At 55.1% G+C, this 14,715-nt stretch overlaps 1 protein-coding gene across 2 annotated transcripts; it reads right to left on the bottom strand.

The window, feature by feature from the left end:
* Positions 1 to 4,429: 4,429 nt before the first annotated feature.
* LOC145527499 (uncharacterized) lies at positions 4,430 to 13,867 on the bottom strand. Of its 2 annotated transcripts, none has more exons than XM_081545581.1 (3): positions 13,675 to 13,867; positions 12,963 to 13,275; positions 4,430 to 12,652 (listed from the first exon to the last, which is right to left on the bottom strand). In XM_081545581.1, the coding sequence occupies exons 1-3, from the start codon at positions 13,807 to 13,809 to the stop codon at positions 12,174 to 12,176; spliced, it is 927 nt and encodes a 308-aa protein (XP_081401707.1). In that variant the 5' UTR covers positions 13,810 to 13,867; the 3' UTR covers positions 4,430 to 12,173. The 2 variants fall into 2 exon arrangements, with proteins under 2 accessions (XP_081401707.1, XP_081401706.1); XM_081545580.1 differs by having other exon boundaries at positions 4,430 to 12,711; positions 13,675 to 13,844.
* Positions 13,868 to 14,715: the final 848 nt, after the last annotated feature.

Here is a 14,715-nt window from a genome sequence, read left to right as displayed (position 1 = left end):
AGATGTAGCTGTCTGGTTTTCCCATGGACATTGATTGAAGAGGCTTTCTTGTTCCCATTTGGATATTCTCACCGTCTGTGTCAGAGATGAGTTGACCATGGATGCTGGGGTTTGTTTCTGGACCCTCAACTTTATTCCATCGATCTGGATCTGTGTGTGTTGTTGTATTCCCAATAGCATACTGTCCTGCTGCTGCTGCTGCGGCTAAGTCACTTCAGTCGTGTCTGACTCTGCAAGACCCCATGGCCTGTAGCCTACCAGGCTCCTCCGTCCAGGACATTTTCCAGGCAAGAGTACTGGAGTGGGTCGCCATTGCCTTCTCCGATACTCTCCTGAGGATCCTAGTTTGGTCGTCTAATTTCCTTTCACACAACCTTGGATGTCCGTATCGGGGCTTTTTCGTCGGATTGTATTGACAATGTAGGCTCTTTTCTGTTTCCGTACCCCTTTTGCAATTCTTTGTTCGGTGCGAAAATGCATTGGCATTTTGGGAGGAATAGCATGGAAGCTGTGGATTGCCATGTGGGGCTGTGACATGATTTTCCCTATAGGAATTCTTTCAAGCCCTGAGCACAGCTTCTCTTTCCAGTGATTGGTGTGGGCTTGATCTTCCTCCTTCCATCTCTCGCCGTTTTGTGAGAACAGGTCCATCCTTCCCTTCTGGGGTAGATGGACTCGTGGATATCACTTCAGTGAATGGCATTGTCAGTGGGGGTGATAATTCCCTTCTCATTGGAAGACTTTGCTGTGAGTATTAGAAATGCAAGTGACTTCTCTTCCCCTTCCTCCCTGTCCATGTCTCAGAGCCACCGGGAAACAGAGGCCTCATCCACGGTCACACAGGCCTGAGGGGGTGCAACTAGACTGTTGTTTCTTCAGGCCCTCAGTGCTGGACATCATCCGGGATACTCTGTGTGTGTCTTCCTCCGTCTGGTGTCCCTTCAGACCTTTCCCTAGTTTTCACAGGCTTGTTGTGTTGGCGTTCTTTGTCTGTTTGGAGACACATCCTTGATAAGCTTTGTGTTTCCACTCATTCGTCTCGCGATGTATGACCTGTCTTTTGCTTTTGTAATGAGGTCTTTCCCACAGTAGATATCTTTGATTTTGCAAAGTCCACTGTATTCTCTGGGTTTTTTTTGTGGACTGCCTTTTAGTTTTGTGTGTGAAGACTCAAAGCACGTGTCCGGTTTCTGCTCATTGTTCTTCTAGATTTGTGACAAGTTTTCATGGAAAGTTTGTCTAGGGATAACTGGAAGTGAACTCGGTGTAAGGTGTCAAGTCTCCATCTCCATTCATGTCATCCCCTGCAGTTTCCAATTCCCTGTTCCTGAGTGGTTTTGGAGATCTTGTGGGAAGGTTGGTTGCATTGGAGTTTGCATTTCCACCTTGATTCGATTCACACTGTTCTGCCCTCAGGGACACTGTCAAGGGGGAGTGAGGAGCAGCCTGCACTTCCAGCAGTGACCACACGGTGGGGCGAGTGCTGCTCTCCCCTCTGGGAGCCCCAGGCCACAGGCATCCCAGTGAGGAGCCAGCTCTGTGCTCAGCTGAAAGGAGTTAGTCTCTCAGGAGCCTCGGAGCCCTTGCCTTTGGATCACCCAGGGTGGGCATTTACTGGGACAGAAAAAATTGCCCTGAATTCCATGGACGGAAGAGCCTGGCTGTGTAGAGTTGGTGAGTTGCCGTGAATCAGACACAACTGAGGACACAAAAATTCAATAGATTAAAACACATTTTGGGGGTGGGGGGGAGTGAAAGTGGGTGATGTGGGTTTTTTTGTCTTATATAATAGCCAAGGGAAATCTAGTTTAAACCTAAATTCACATAGATGGGAAAGGTATAGCTCTCCGTCACCCTATTTAAAAAAAAAAAAAAACTACTAAACTTTTCTGAAAGTTTATTTAGTAGCTTCCTTGAGCAGTTTATTGTGGAGCATTTTTTTTTTCTGTGACATTGGCCTCATTAAAAATTATGGTTTGCCTTTAGTGGATAATTTTGTTCATTGGTTTCTTAGAGAACCTTGGTAATCTTTGAGTTTCCTGGGGAGTATGGTCACATGACCTGGCCCTGGCCAATCGGTGCGTTCCACCTCCCTGGCCACTGTGATTGGCTCCGGGCTGGGGCAGTGCCCAATCGGGGCCCAGGGCCGGGCCTCACGTTGGAAGCCAGGGGAAGACGAGCTCTCGTCCTGCTGGGGTAGGGGAAGGGGTGGGGCCGGGGGAGGTCAGGCTCCAGCAGTGGGAGGGGCTTGAGGTCCGCCTGCGGCAGTTGGTGACGTTCCTGCTCCCCTCAGGGCAGAGCCGCCGGCCTGAGAATGAGGGCGCTGCTGAGCCCAGGGGCTGGGATGGCCCGTTGCTGCTGTGGTCCCAGAGCTCCACCCGAGACCTGAGGGAAGCCGTCTGCCCGTGAGTCCTCTCCCGCTTGTCTGTCAGCTTGTTTGAAGCATGCTGGGTTTTCTGCCCAGCTGGCTAAGGGGAGTCCCTGGAAATGCAAGGGTGTGGGTTTTGGCAGACTTCAGGGAAGACATGCCAGATGAGCCTGGGAGACTCCAGCTTAAGCTGGATTCAGGAGATATCTCTTCGGGCCAGCTAGTAATTGTAGGATAAGCCTAATGAGTCTTCACAGGATGAAGAGAGTAACGTGCCAAGGTAGCAATTGATGTCCTCATTCGAGAGGATGAAGCTGGTGCTCAGAGAAGGGGGGAACTTGGCCACAGCAAGGAGGTGTGCACCCAGACAGAACCCCCCAGATCCGGCCATTGGAGCTCAGGGAGGCCACTGGTGTGGCTTGTCCCTGTGGCAGGGCCCGAGGCAGGCAGCCCACCCTGATTCCTGCGGGGGCCTGACTTGGGAAGTGCCATCTGGTAGCTTTGAGACTCACCAAACCAAATTGCACTGGAGAGAGGAGGGACACCTTCCTTCATCCACCCCCCACCCCCGCCGGATTCCCACATACCCTGACCCCTTTCTCTCGATTTCGGAGCCATTTCCAGAGTCCCGCTCATATGACCTCATTTGAAGTGCACTGTGGACGGGCTGCCATCTGCAGCTGCTACCACAGCAGCCAAGGGCTTTAGCTCCCGACTACCTCCCTTCCTTTGGAACTTGGGGGCCCTCTACTCCCCACTTGCACACCACAGACCTTTGCTGAGGATTGTGGGGACCCTCACTCAGTTTGCAGCACGTTGTAGCCATCCCTGTCCTCCCTTGAAACTCAGCTTGTGAGCTCCTTTGGAGCAGCGTGGCCCACCTGGCTGCAACGGAAGAGACACAGCTGACAGTGAAACAACAGCTTAGATCTGAGAGCCGGAAAGCTCTGTCAAAAGGGACCTCCCTCTTCACACCGTAGAGGCTGTAGGAGCCGCCAGGCTTTCGGAACCAGTGCTGGGGCCAAAATGACTCCACAGCTGTTTTCCTTCCTGGGGAGGGTTCTGGCTCGAGCGGGAATGGCTCAAGTCTCCTAAGGTTCTGAAAGCCCACTGTGTGCAGATTCACGGTACACAGAGAGGAAAAGGTGGAGTCCTAGCCTGGAGGTGGTCACAGCTCACGGATGAGCCAGGCAGGCAGGCAGGCAGGGCATGAGAACACCTGAGCTGCCTTCATGAGTGAATGGTGTGGGGGCAGAGGAAGAGAAGCCGGTCTGCTCCCTCGTGTGGTGCCCAGGGCAGGTTGTCCCCAGAGGAAACCCTTACGACGGTGAGGACTATCACTGCTGTTTCCCAAGGGGTTCCGTCGGTGCGTGTCTTCCCCGGAGCGGTCAGGCCGTCTCTCAAGTACACTGGCCATGGGCATTGCCTCTCCTTGGAACTTCCCATGTGTTTCTCTTTTTTATGGAACAGTGATTTTCTAGAGTGGTTCTGGGCCACAAGGATGTTGGGTCATTTTCTAGCCTTCTGTCATGAAGAACGCTTTCCTGGGCATGGGGGTGGTTTGTTGTTCCAGCTCCCTTTCTTGGCTTCTTTTGGGAGCTGGTGCAACAAGAGGAGCTCAGCCTCTGCCTTCTGGCTGAGATGTCACCCTTCAAACAGCAATGCCTGCCTGGAGATAATGATGGCAGTTGCCAAAAGGGCTTCGTTTGGCACATGGTATCTTGAAAGGACGTACACCGTCCTTTCAGCTATCAAAGGCTAGTTCAAATGACATAAAAATGAGAACTCTCCAATGGAGTCTTACAGTAGGTGGAGAGTCCGAAAAACACTCCTTCAGTCATTTCGCTGAGAGTCACTGATTGGGGACACCAAGAATATAGGAAGGAATGCAGAAAGAAAAGATGAAATTGTGTTCAGGATCGGGGGGAGGGATGAACAGGGCGTGCTTGCCTTGAATCCAGGCTTTGTTGGGGGGTGGGGCATAAAGATGGAACGGGTCTGAAACTACAAAGTGGTGATGGTAACACAGTATCACCAGAGTTACACAACAGTGTTCCCAGATTGCAACAATGATGAAACAGTTTACTAATCCCAACTTAACCAACAAAAATCCAGGAAACCATACAAAAAATAAAACATCACCAGAAAGGTGGAAACAAACCACATGCAAAGCAGTTCAGGGGAAAGGAACTCCATGTCCCCTGGGGGCAGACCGAGTTGCCGGCATCCACGGTGAGCAGACAGGGATGGAGGCTGCAGAGCCGACCGCTCCCCTGGACGTGGTGTTTCCGGTAAGGGCTCTGGGTCTCTGTCCAGAGCGGGGGCTCTTTCTCCCTGCAGGGCTGGGTGAGTCATCGTGGGCGTCTGGGTGTTGCGCGGGAGCCAGGGCAGGCTCTCCCTGCCGAGGCGGTGACTCTTCCTCTGCCTCGGGTTCTCTTGCCAAAGCCCGAGCAGGTAGAGGTGCACGTGGAGGTGGAGGTTCTCGCTGAGGGGGTGGGACATCAGTGCCTGGGGCTGGGGGTCCTGCAGGCACGGAGATCCGATCTGCCCGGTGTGCTGGCCAGTACCCAGCTGGCCTGGTGTCTCTGCGAGGGCAAGTCTCGCTTCTCCATCTGCCCTCGGTGGATCCCTGGGTCCTGCACCTGGAGCCACCACCTGTGTGGGGACAGGTCTGGGAAGTGGAGCCTGGTTCCAGTTGGAGGCCAGTGCTAGAGCTGGGGGAGAAGCAAAGTTTGCCCACAGGCCAGCCTTGGCATGTGCGTACCCCGGGACAGAAACCTTCCAAGAGGTTCCCAAAGAATACCCAGCGTCAGATGTCTTTTGGGACTGAAGTGTGCAAGATGGGGGGCGGGGGGTGTGAGGCCAGCGCTTGCTGCAGGCCCAGCAGCAGCTTTCGAGGACTCGTCCCTGTGTAGCTCAGCACCCCTCCCCACACACTCCCGTGCACCAGCCCCAGCGTCCTCACCTCTGTGCTGTGGCGTGCTGGGCTCCAGGTCCTCCTGGTGCCTCAGAGGCCGGGGTTCTCTGGACTCTGGGTCGGAGCCGGGTGTGCTGAGCTCCGTGGAAGCCTCAGACTGGGCCGCCGGCTGTATCCTGGGCGGTGTCTCGGCAGCAGGCCTTCCCCACCTCCGCGTCTCCCCCGGTGGGGCTGATGCCTCCGTGGGCACGCTGACCTGGAGCCTGCACTGGGCCTCACGGGCGGGCGGGTGGTGCTCCGACCCCTCCCTCTGGGAGCTGGATGGGGTGTCCCCGTCCTCGGCCTCATCACGTGGGAAGCTCTGCAACGACAGTGACCGTCAGCCAGCCATGCTGGGAGTTTTCCGAGCTGGGCCTGGCCAGTGGAGCCGCTGCTTCTGCCTGCTCGAACTTCTCTTCCCAGAAGGGTCAGAGACGTGTGTCTGCTCAGATCCCCACCCGGGAGGAAAGAGACCCATCTGAGGGTGTGAGGTCAGCCTGGCCGGTCGGCGCTGCCCACACTCTCCCCATCCCGCCCAGCCTGCTCTCCCCTGGGGTGTGGGCACAACTTGTCCACAGGCTTCTGACCCCACATCCGCCTGGGCTTCCTTGAGGGAGACACAGCCCGAGAAACCCGCATCCCCACACACAGGCAAAGGACCCGGTGTTTCCGGGTGGCATGGGAGAGGTGGCCTGGCCCGGCCTGGGGCTCCCCGTGTTACCTTTCTGTTTCTCCGGGCAAAGGGCCAGAGGCCTCTCGGGGGTGTCCTGAGCCAACGTCGACAGGGTGCCCACGCACACTGCCTGTGAGCTCTCCTGAGGCCCCGGCCTCTGGGCAGGGGCAAACAGCAGAACATCTTGGCAGCAAGTGATCTGGCTGGGGGCTCCTCTCCGCTCTGGAGGCCTGGATACCCGGATTGCGGGTTCTGTTGGGTTCTGTTGCCGGCAGGTGACATCATTTCCTGGGGTTCGTGCTGAGGTCCCTTCCTCAAAACTTCCCAAGGGAATCTCTGGGTTTCTGACTGCTCGACCACCCCCCTTAGGCCATGTGCAGGCACAATGACACCCACACGGCCCAGCCCACAGCCCTGGGGAGGCCTGGGTTCAGCCAGGGCCTGAGCTCCGAGGACCATGCTGCTCTCAGACCAGGCTCCTTCTTCTCATAAGTGGTGTGGCCCTGGACAAGCATATGCCCCTCAGGGTTGCCCCAGTCTCTCCATCTGCAGAGTGGGGGTCATTCTCCCATCTGCTTCCTAGGTCTGTCGGCCTACGAGCAGCTCCATGCCTTTCCACCTGGGGCCGATATCACGTGGAGCTCGTGCGCTGAGACTTCAGAAAGAAAGATTCCATCCAGGGCTGACACAGCACAGAATGGGGCAGAACGAGGCCTGGATGCGCCGTGGAACCCAGGAAAAGGCACTCCCCCTCCTGACTGTTTTGAGACCCCGCATCCAAGTTGGAGGACCGAAAGGAAGACTCGAAGGTCTCCCTCTCTTATAGAAAAGAGTAGCCAACTTTCTGGTCCTCTGTTTCCATTGAGATTCTGTTCAAGGGTCCCAGCTCGGCTTCTGCGGGTGGCTGAGCTTCTAACGGCTCCCTGCGTTCTTGTCTTTTCCTCTCCAAACCTTCCGTCCTTTTCCCCCTTCTGGGGTGGAAGGGCGCTGTCATTGCTTCTACCTTCGAGACAGATTGAGGAATAGTCTGGACCATCGACTCCTTTCCTCTCTTTGGTTCCGTGTCTCTCTCTGGCTGTGTCCCTCTCTTTTCCTTTCTCAATTCCGTCTGTGTCTTCCTCTTTCTCTCTCGTGTGTGGATGGATGGATGGATGCTAGGGATGCACATGTATATGATTAGATGAGGGTTATGTTTTAGGGATAGGTTAGAGGGAGAGAAAGGCTTTAGGTCAGAGTTGGTCATGGGGGAAGGGTCAAGGGTGGTGGTGGTGTTTCTTGGAATCTGAGTGCTGTGCATTCTTCGTCTCTTTCCATATGAACCCCTTCTCAGATACACCACTTGCAAGGAGTCTCTCGTGTTCCGTTTCCTATCTTTTGCATTTGTGAATGCTTAGCCTCTCTGTTGTGAATAGGTTCCATTGGATGGAAACCCAGTGGTGTACTTCGTTTACCTCTTTCCCTTACTTGAAGAGACCCATTTCGACCTCCGCCCAGCAAATGGCAAGGAGACTCTGATGTTAAGGAGCCTTTGACCTACGCTTCTTTCTAGCTATCTCATGACATCAGTCTTTAGGGTGAGGTTTTTCCCCGATATTGAGGTGGTATGAGATCAAACCCAATAGCGTTCTTCAGATGTAGCTGTCTGGTTTTCCCATGGACATTGATTGAAGAGGCTTTCTTGTTCCCATTTGGATATTCTCACCGTCTGTGTCAGAGATGAGTTGACCATGGATGCTGGGGTTTGTTTCTGGACCCTCAACTTTATTCCATCGATCTGGATCTGTGTGTGTTGTTGTATTCCCAATAGCATACTGTCCTGCTGCTGCTGCTGCGGCTAAGTCACTTCAGTCGTGTCTGACTCTGCAAGACCCCATGGCCTGTAGCCTACCAGGCTCCTCCGTCCAGGACATTTTCCAGGCAAGAGTACTGGAGTGGGTCGCCATTGCCTTCTCCGATACTCTCCTGAGGATCCTAGTTTGGTCGTCTAATTTCCTTTCACACAACCTTGGATGTCCGTATCGGGGCTTTTTCGTCGGATTGTATTGACAATGTAGGCTCTTTTCTGTTTCCGTACCCCTTTTGCAATTCTTTGTTCGGTGCGAAAATGCATTGGCATTTTGGGAGGAATAGCATGGAAGCTGTGGATTGCCATGTGGGGCTGTGACATGATTTTCCCAGTAGGAATTCTTTCAAGCCCTGAGCACAGCTTCTCTTTCCAGTGATTGGTGTGGGCTTGATCTTCCTCCTTCCATCTCTCGCCGTTTTGTGAGAACAGGTCCATCCTTCCCTTCTGGGGTAGATGGACTCGTGGATATCACTTCAGTGAATGGCATTGTCAGTGGGGGTGATAATTCCCTTCTCATTGGAAGACTTTGCTGTGAGTATTAGAAATGCAAGTGACTTCTCTTCCCCTTCCTCCCTGTCCATGTCTCAGAGCCACCGGGAAACAGAGGCCTCATCCACGGTCACACAGGCCTGAGGGGGTGCAACTAGACTGTTGTTTCTTCAGGCCCTCAGTGCTGGACATCATCCGGGATACTCTGTGTGTGTCTTCCTCCGTCTGGTGTCCCTTCAGACCTTTCCCTAGTTTTCACAGGCTTGTTGTGTTGGCGTTCTTTGTCTGTTTGGAGACACATCCTTGATAAGCTTTGTGTTTCCACTCATTCGTCTCGCGATGTATGACCTGTCTTTTGCTTTTGTAATGAGGTCTTTCCCACAGTAGATATCTTTGATTTTGCAAAGTCCACTGTATTCTCTGGGTTTTTTTTTGTGGACTGCCTTTTAGTTTTGTGTGTGAAGACTCAAAGCACGTGTCCGGTTTCTGCTCATTGTTCTTCTAGATTTGTGACAAGTTTTCATGGAAAGTTTGTCTAGGGATAACTGGAAGTGAACTCGGTGTAAGGTGTCAAGTCTCCATCTCCATTCATGTCATCCCCTGCAGTTTCCAATTCCCTGTTCCTGAGTGGTTTTGGAGATCTTGTGGGAAGGTTGGTTGCATTGGAGTTTGCATTTCCACCTTGATTCGATTCACACTGTTCTGCCCTCAGGGACACTGTCAAGGGGGAGTGAGGAGCAGCCTGCACTTCCAGCAGTGACCACACGGTGGGGCGAGTGCTGCTCTCCCCTCTGGGAGCCCCAGGCCACAGGCATCCCAGTGAGGAGCCAGCTCTGTGCTCAGCTGAAAGGAGTTAGTCTCTCAGGAGCCTCGGAGCCCTTGCCTTTGGATCACCCAGGGTGGGCATTTACTGGGACAGAAAAAATTGCCCTGAATTCCATGGACGGAAGAGCCTGGCTGTGTAGAGTTGGTGAGTTGCCGTGAATCAGACACAACTGAGGACACAAAAATTCAATAGATTAAAACACATTTTGGGGGTGGGGGGGAGTGAAAGTGGGTGATGTGGGTTTTTTTGTCTTATATAATAGCCAAGGGAAATCTAGTTTAAACCTAAATTCACATAGATGGGAAAGGTATAGCTCTCCGTCACCCTATTTAAAAAAAAAAAAAAACTACTAAACTTTTCTGAAAGTTTATTTAGTAGCTTCCTTGAGCAGTTTATTGTGGAGCATTTTTTTTTTTCTGTGACATTGGCCTCATTAAAAATTATGGTTTGCCTTTAGTGGATAATTTTGTTCATTGGTTTCTTAGAGAACCTTGGTAATCTTTGAGTTTCCTGGGGAGTATGGTCACATGACCTGGCCCTGGCCAATCGGTGCGTTCCACCTCCCTGGCCACTGTGATTGGCTCCGGGCTGGGGCAGTGCCCAATCGGGGCCCAGGGCCGGGCCTCACGTTGGAAGCCAGGGGAAGACGAGCTCTCGTCCTGCTGGGGTAGGGGAAGGGGTGGGGCCGGGGGAGGTCAGGCTCCAGCAGTGGGAGGGGCTTGAGGTCCGCCTGCGGCAGTTGGTGACGTTCCTGCTCCCCTCAGGGCAGAGCCGCCGGCCTGAGAATGAGGGCGCTGCTGAGCCCAGGGGCTGGGATGGCCCGTTGCTGCTGTGGTCCCAGAGCTCCACCCGAGACCTGAGGGAAGCCGTCTGCCCGTGAGTCCTCTCCCGCTTGTCTGTCAGCTTGTTTGAAGCATGCTGGGTTTTCTGCCCAGCTGGCTAAGGGGAGTCCCTGGAAATGCAAGGGTGTGGGTTTTGGCAGACTTCAGGGAAGACATGCCAGATGAGCCTGGGAGACTCCAGCTTAAGCTGGATTCAGGAGATATCTCTTCGGGCCAGCTAGTAATTGTAGGATAAGCCTAATGAGTCTTCACAGGATGAAGAGAGTAACGTGCCAAGGTAGCAATTGATGTCCTCATTCGAGAGGATGAAGCTGGTGCTCAGAGAAGGGGGGAACTTGGCCACAGCAAGGAGGTGTGCACCCAGACAGAACCCCCCAGATCCGGCCATTGGAGCTCAGGGAGGCCACTGGTGTGGCTTGTCCCTGTGGCAGGGCCCGAGGCAGGCAGCCCACCCTGATTCCTGCGGGGGCCTGACTTGGGAAGTGCCATCTGGTAGCTTTGAGACTCACCAAACCAAATTGCACTGGAGAGAGGAGGGACACCTTCCTTCATCCACCCCCCACCCCCGCCGGATTCCCACATACCCTGACCCCTTTCTCTCGATTTCGGAGCCATTTCCAGAGTCCCGCTCATATGACCTCATTTGAAGTGCACTGTGGACGGGCTGCCATCTGCAGCTGCTACCACAGCAGCCAAGGGCTTTAGCTCCCGACTACCTCCCTTCCTTTGGAACTTGGGGGCCCTCTACTCCCCACTTGCACACCACAGACCTTTGCTGAGGATTGTGGGGACCCTCACTCAGTTTGCAGCACGTTGTAGCCATCCCTGTCCTCCCTTGAAACTCAGCTTGTGAGCTCCTTTGGAGCAGCGTGGCCCACCTGGCTGCAACGGAAGAGACACAGCTGACAGTGAAACAACAGCTTAGATCTGAGAGCCGGAAAGCTCTGTCAAAAGGGACCTCCCTCTTCACACCGTAGAGGCTGTAGGAGCCGCCAGGCTTTCGGAACCAGTGCTGGGGCCAAAATGACTCCACAGCTGTTTTCCTTCCTGGGGAGGGTTCTGGCTCGAGCGGGAATGGCTCAAGTCTCCTAAGGTTCTGAAAGCCCACTGTGTGCAGATTCACGGTACACAGAGAGGAAAAGGTGGAGTCCTAGCCTGGAGGTGGTCACAGCTCACGGATGAGCCAGGCAGGCAGGCAGGCAGGGCATGAGAACACCTGAGCTGCCTTCATGAGTGAATGGTGTGGGGGCAGAGGAAGAGAAGCCGGTCTGCTCCCTCGTGTGGTGCCCAGGGCAGGTTGTCCCCAGAGGAAACCCTTACGACGGTGAGGACTATCACTGCTGTTTCCCAAGGGGTTCCGTCGGTGCGTGTCTTCCCCGGAGCGGTCAGGCCGTCTCTCAAGTACACTGGCCATGGGCATTGCCTCTCCTTGGAACTTCCCATGTGTTTCTCTTTTTTATGGAACAGTGATTTTCTAGAGTGGTTCTGGGCCACAAGGATGTTGGGTCATTTTCTAGCCTTCTGTCATGAAGAACGCTTTCCTGGGCATGGGGGTGGTTTGTTGTTCCAGCTCCCTTTCTTGGCTTCTTTTGGGAGCTGGTGCAACAAGAGGAGCTCAGCCTCTGCCTTCTGGCTGAGATGTCACCCTTCAAACAGCAATGCCTGCCTGGAGATAATGATGGCAGTTGCCAAAAGGGCTTCGTTTGGCACATGGTATCTTGAAAGGACGTACACCGTCCTTTCAGCTATCAAAGGCTAGTTCAAATGACATAAAAATGAGAACTCTCCAATGGAGTCTTACAGTAGGTGGAGAGTCCGAAAAACACTCCTTCAGTCATTTCGCTGAGAGTCACTGATTGGGGACACCAAGAATATAGGAAGGAATGCAGAAAGAAAAGATGAAATTGTGTTCAGGATCGGGGGGAGGGATGAACAGGGCGTGCTTGCCTTGAATCCAGGCTTTGTTGGGGGGTGGGGCATAAAGATGGAACGGGTCTGAAACTACAAAGTGGTGATGGTAACACAGTATCACCAGAGTTACACAACAGTGTTCCCAGATTGCAACAATGATGAAAAAGTTTACTAATCCCAACTTAACCAACAAAAATCCAGGAAACCATACAAAAAATAAAACATCACCAGAAAGGTGGAAACAAACCACATGCAAAGCAGTTCAGGGGAAAGGAACTCCATGTCCCCTGGGGGCAGACCGAGTTGCCGGCATCCACGGTGAGCAGACAGGGATGGAGGCTGCAGAGCCGACCGCTCCCCTGGACGTGGTGTTTCCGGTAAGGGCTCTGGGTCTCTGTCCAGAGCGGGGGCTCTTTCTCCCTGCAGGGCTGGGTGAGTCATCGTGGGCGTCTGGGTGTTGCGCGGGAGCCAGGGCAGGCTCTCCCTGCCGAGGCGGTGACTCTTCCTCTGCCTCGGGTTCTCTTGCCAAAGCCCGAGCAGGTAGAGGTGCACGTGGAGGTGGAGGTTCTCGCTGAGGGGGTGGGACATCAGTGCCTGGGGCTGGGGGTCCTGCAGGCACGGAGATCCGATCTGCCCGGTGTGCTGGCCAGTACCCAGCTGGCCTGGTGTCTCTGCGAGGGCAAGTCTCGCTTCTCCATCTGCCCTCGGTGGATCCCTGGGTCCTGCACCTGGAGCCACCACCTGTGTGGGGACAGGTCTGGGAAGTGGAGCCTGGTTCCAGTTGGAGGCCAGTGCTAGAGCTGGGGGAGAAGCAAAGTTTGCCCACAGGCCAGCCTTGGCATGTGCGTACCCCGGGACAGAAACCTTCCAAGAGGTTCCCAAAGAATACCCAGCGTCAGATGTCTTTTGGGACTGAAGTGTGCAAGATGGGGGGCGGGGGGTGTGAGGCCAGCGCTTGCTGCAGGCCCAGCAGCAGCTTTCGAGGACTCGTCCCTGTGTAGCTCAGCACCCCTCCCCACACACTCCCGTGCACCAGCCCCAGCGTCCTCACCTCTGTGCTGTGGCGTGCTGGGCTCCAGGTCCTCCTGGTGCCTCAGAGGCCGGGGTTCTCTGGACTCTGGGTCGGAGCCGGGTGTGCTGAGCTCCGTGGAAGCCTCAGACTGGGCCGCCGGCTGTATCCTGGGCGGTGTCTCGGCAGCAGGCCTTCCCCACCTCCGCGTCTCCCCCGGTGGGGCTGATGCCTCCGTGGGCACGCTGACCTGGAGCCTGCACTGGGCCTCACGGGCGGGCGGGTGGTGCTCCGACCCCTCCCTCTGGGAGCTGGATGGGGTGTCCCCGTCCTCGGCCTCATCACGTGGGAAGCTCTGCAACGACAGTGACCGTCAGCCAGCCATGCTGGGAGTTTTCCGAGCTGGGCCTGGCCAGTGGAGCCACTGCTTCTGCCTGCTCGAACTTCTCTTCCCAGAAGGGTCAGAGACGTGTGTCTGCTCAGATCCCCACCCGGGAGGAAAGAGACCCATCTGAGGGTGTGAGGTCAGCCTGGCCGGTCGGCGCTGCCCACACTCTCCCCATCCCGCCCAGCCTGCTCTCCCCTGGGGTGTGGGCACAACTTGTCCACAGGCTTCTGACCCCACATCCGCCTGGGCTTCCTTGAGGGAGACACAGCCCGAGAAACCCGCATCCCCACACACAGGCAAAGGACCCGGTGTTTCCGGGTGGCATGGGAGAGGTGGCCTGGCCCGGCCTGGGGCTCCCCGTGTTACCTTTCTGTTTCTCCGGGCAAAGGGCCAGAGGCCTCTCGGGGGTGTCCTGAGCCAACGTCGACAGGGTGCCCACTCACACTGCCTGTGAGCTCTCCTGAGGCCCCGGCCTCTGGGCAGGGGCAAACAGCAGAACATCTTGGCAGCAAGTGATCCGGCTGGGGGCTCCTCTCCGCTCTGGAGGCCTGGATACCCGGATTGCGGGTTCTGTTGGGTTCTGTTGCCGGCAGGTGACATCATTTCCTGGGGTTCGTGCTGAGGTCCCTTCCTCAAAACTTCCCAAGGGAATCTCTGGGTTTCTGACTGCTCGACCACCCCCCTTAGGCCATGTGCAGGCACAATGACACCCACACGGCCCAGCCCACAGCCCTGGGGAGGCCTGGGTTCAGCCAGGGCCTGAGCTCCGAGGACCATGCTGCTCTCAGACCAGGCTCCTTCTTCTCATAAGTGGTGTGGCCCTGGACAAGCATATGCCCCTCAGGGTTGCCCCAGTCTCTCCATCTGCAGAGTGGGGGTCATTCTCCCATCTGCTTCCTAGGTCTGTCGGCCTACGAGCAGCTCCATGCCTTTCCACCTGGGGCCGATATCACGTGGAGCTCGTGCGCTGAGACTTCAGAAAGAAAGATTCCATCCAGGGCTGACACAGCACAGAATGGGGCAGAACGAGGCCTGGATGCGCCGTGGAACCCAGGAAAAGGCACTCCCCCTCCTGACTGTTTTGAGACCCCGCATCCAAGTTGGAGGACCGAAAGGAAGACTCGAAGGTCTCCCTCTCTTATAGAAAAGAGTAGCCAACTTTCTGGTCCTCTGTTTCCATTGAGATTCTGTTCAAGGGTCCCAGCTCGGCTTCTGCGGGTGGCTGAGCTTCTAATGGCTCCCTGCGTTCTTGTCTTTTCCTCTCCAAACCTTCCGTCCTTTTCCCCCTTCTGGGGTGGAAGGGCGCTGTCATTGCTTCTACCTTCGAGACAGATTGAGGAATAGTCTGGACCATCGACTCCTTTCCTCTCTTTGGTTCCGTGTCTCTCTCTGGCTGTGTCCCTCTCT

This window comes from Giraffa tippelskirchi, chromosome 11 (assembly GCF_054371585.1).
Source record: "Giraffa tippelskirchi isolate mGirTip1 chromosome 11, T2T-mGirTip1v1.2.pri, whole genome shotgun sequence".
Classification (NCBI taxonomy): Eukaryota; Metazoa; Chordata; class Mammalia; order Artiodactyla; family Giraffidae; genus Giraffa; species Giraffa tippelskirchi.
The sequence above is the reverse complement of the archived record's forward strand: the minus strand, read 5'-3'. Positions and strand labels throughout refer to the sequence as shown.

Coding starts and splice junctions, on each gene's coding strand:
- LOC145527499 (XM_081545580.1), bottom strand. CDS start 13,809: ATGTTCTGCTGTTTGCCCCTGCCCAGAGGCCGGGGCCTCAGGAGAGCT. Junction 13,276..13,674: donor TTGCCCGGAGAAACAGAAAG/GTAACACGGGGA, acceptor CTGTCGTTGCAG/AGCTTCCCACGTGATGAGGC. Junction 12,712..12,962: donor CAGCACGCCACAGCACAGAG/GTGAGGACGCTG, acceptor CTTCTCCCCCAG/CTCTAGCACTGGCCTCCAAC.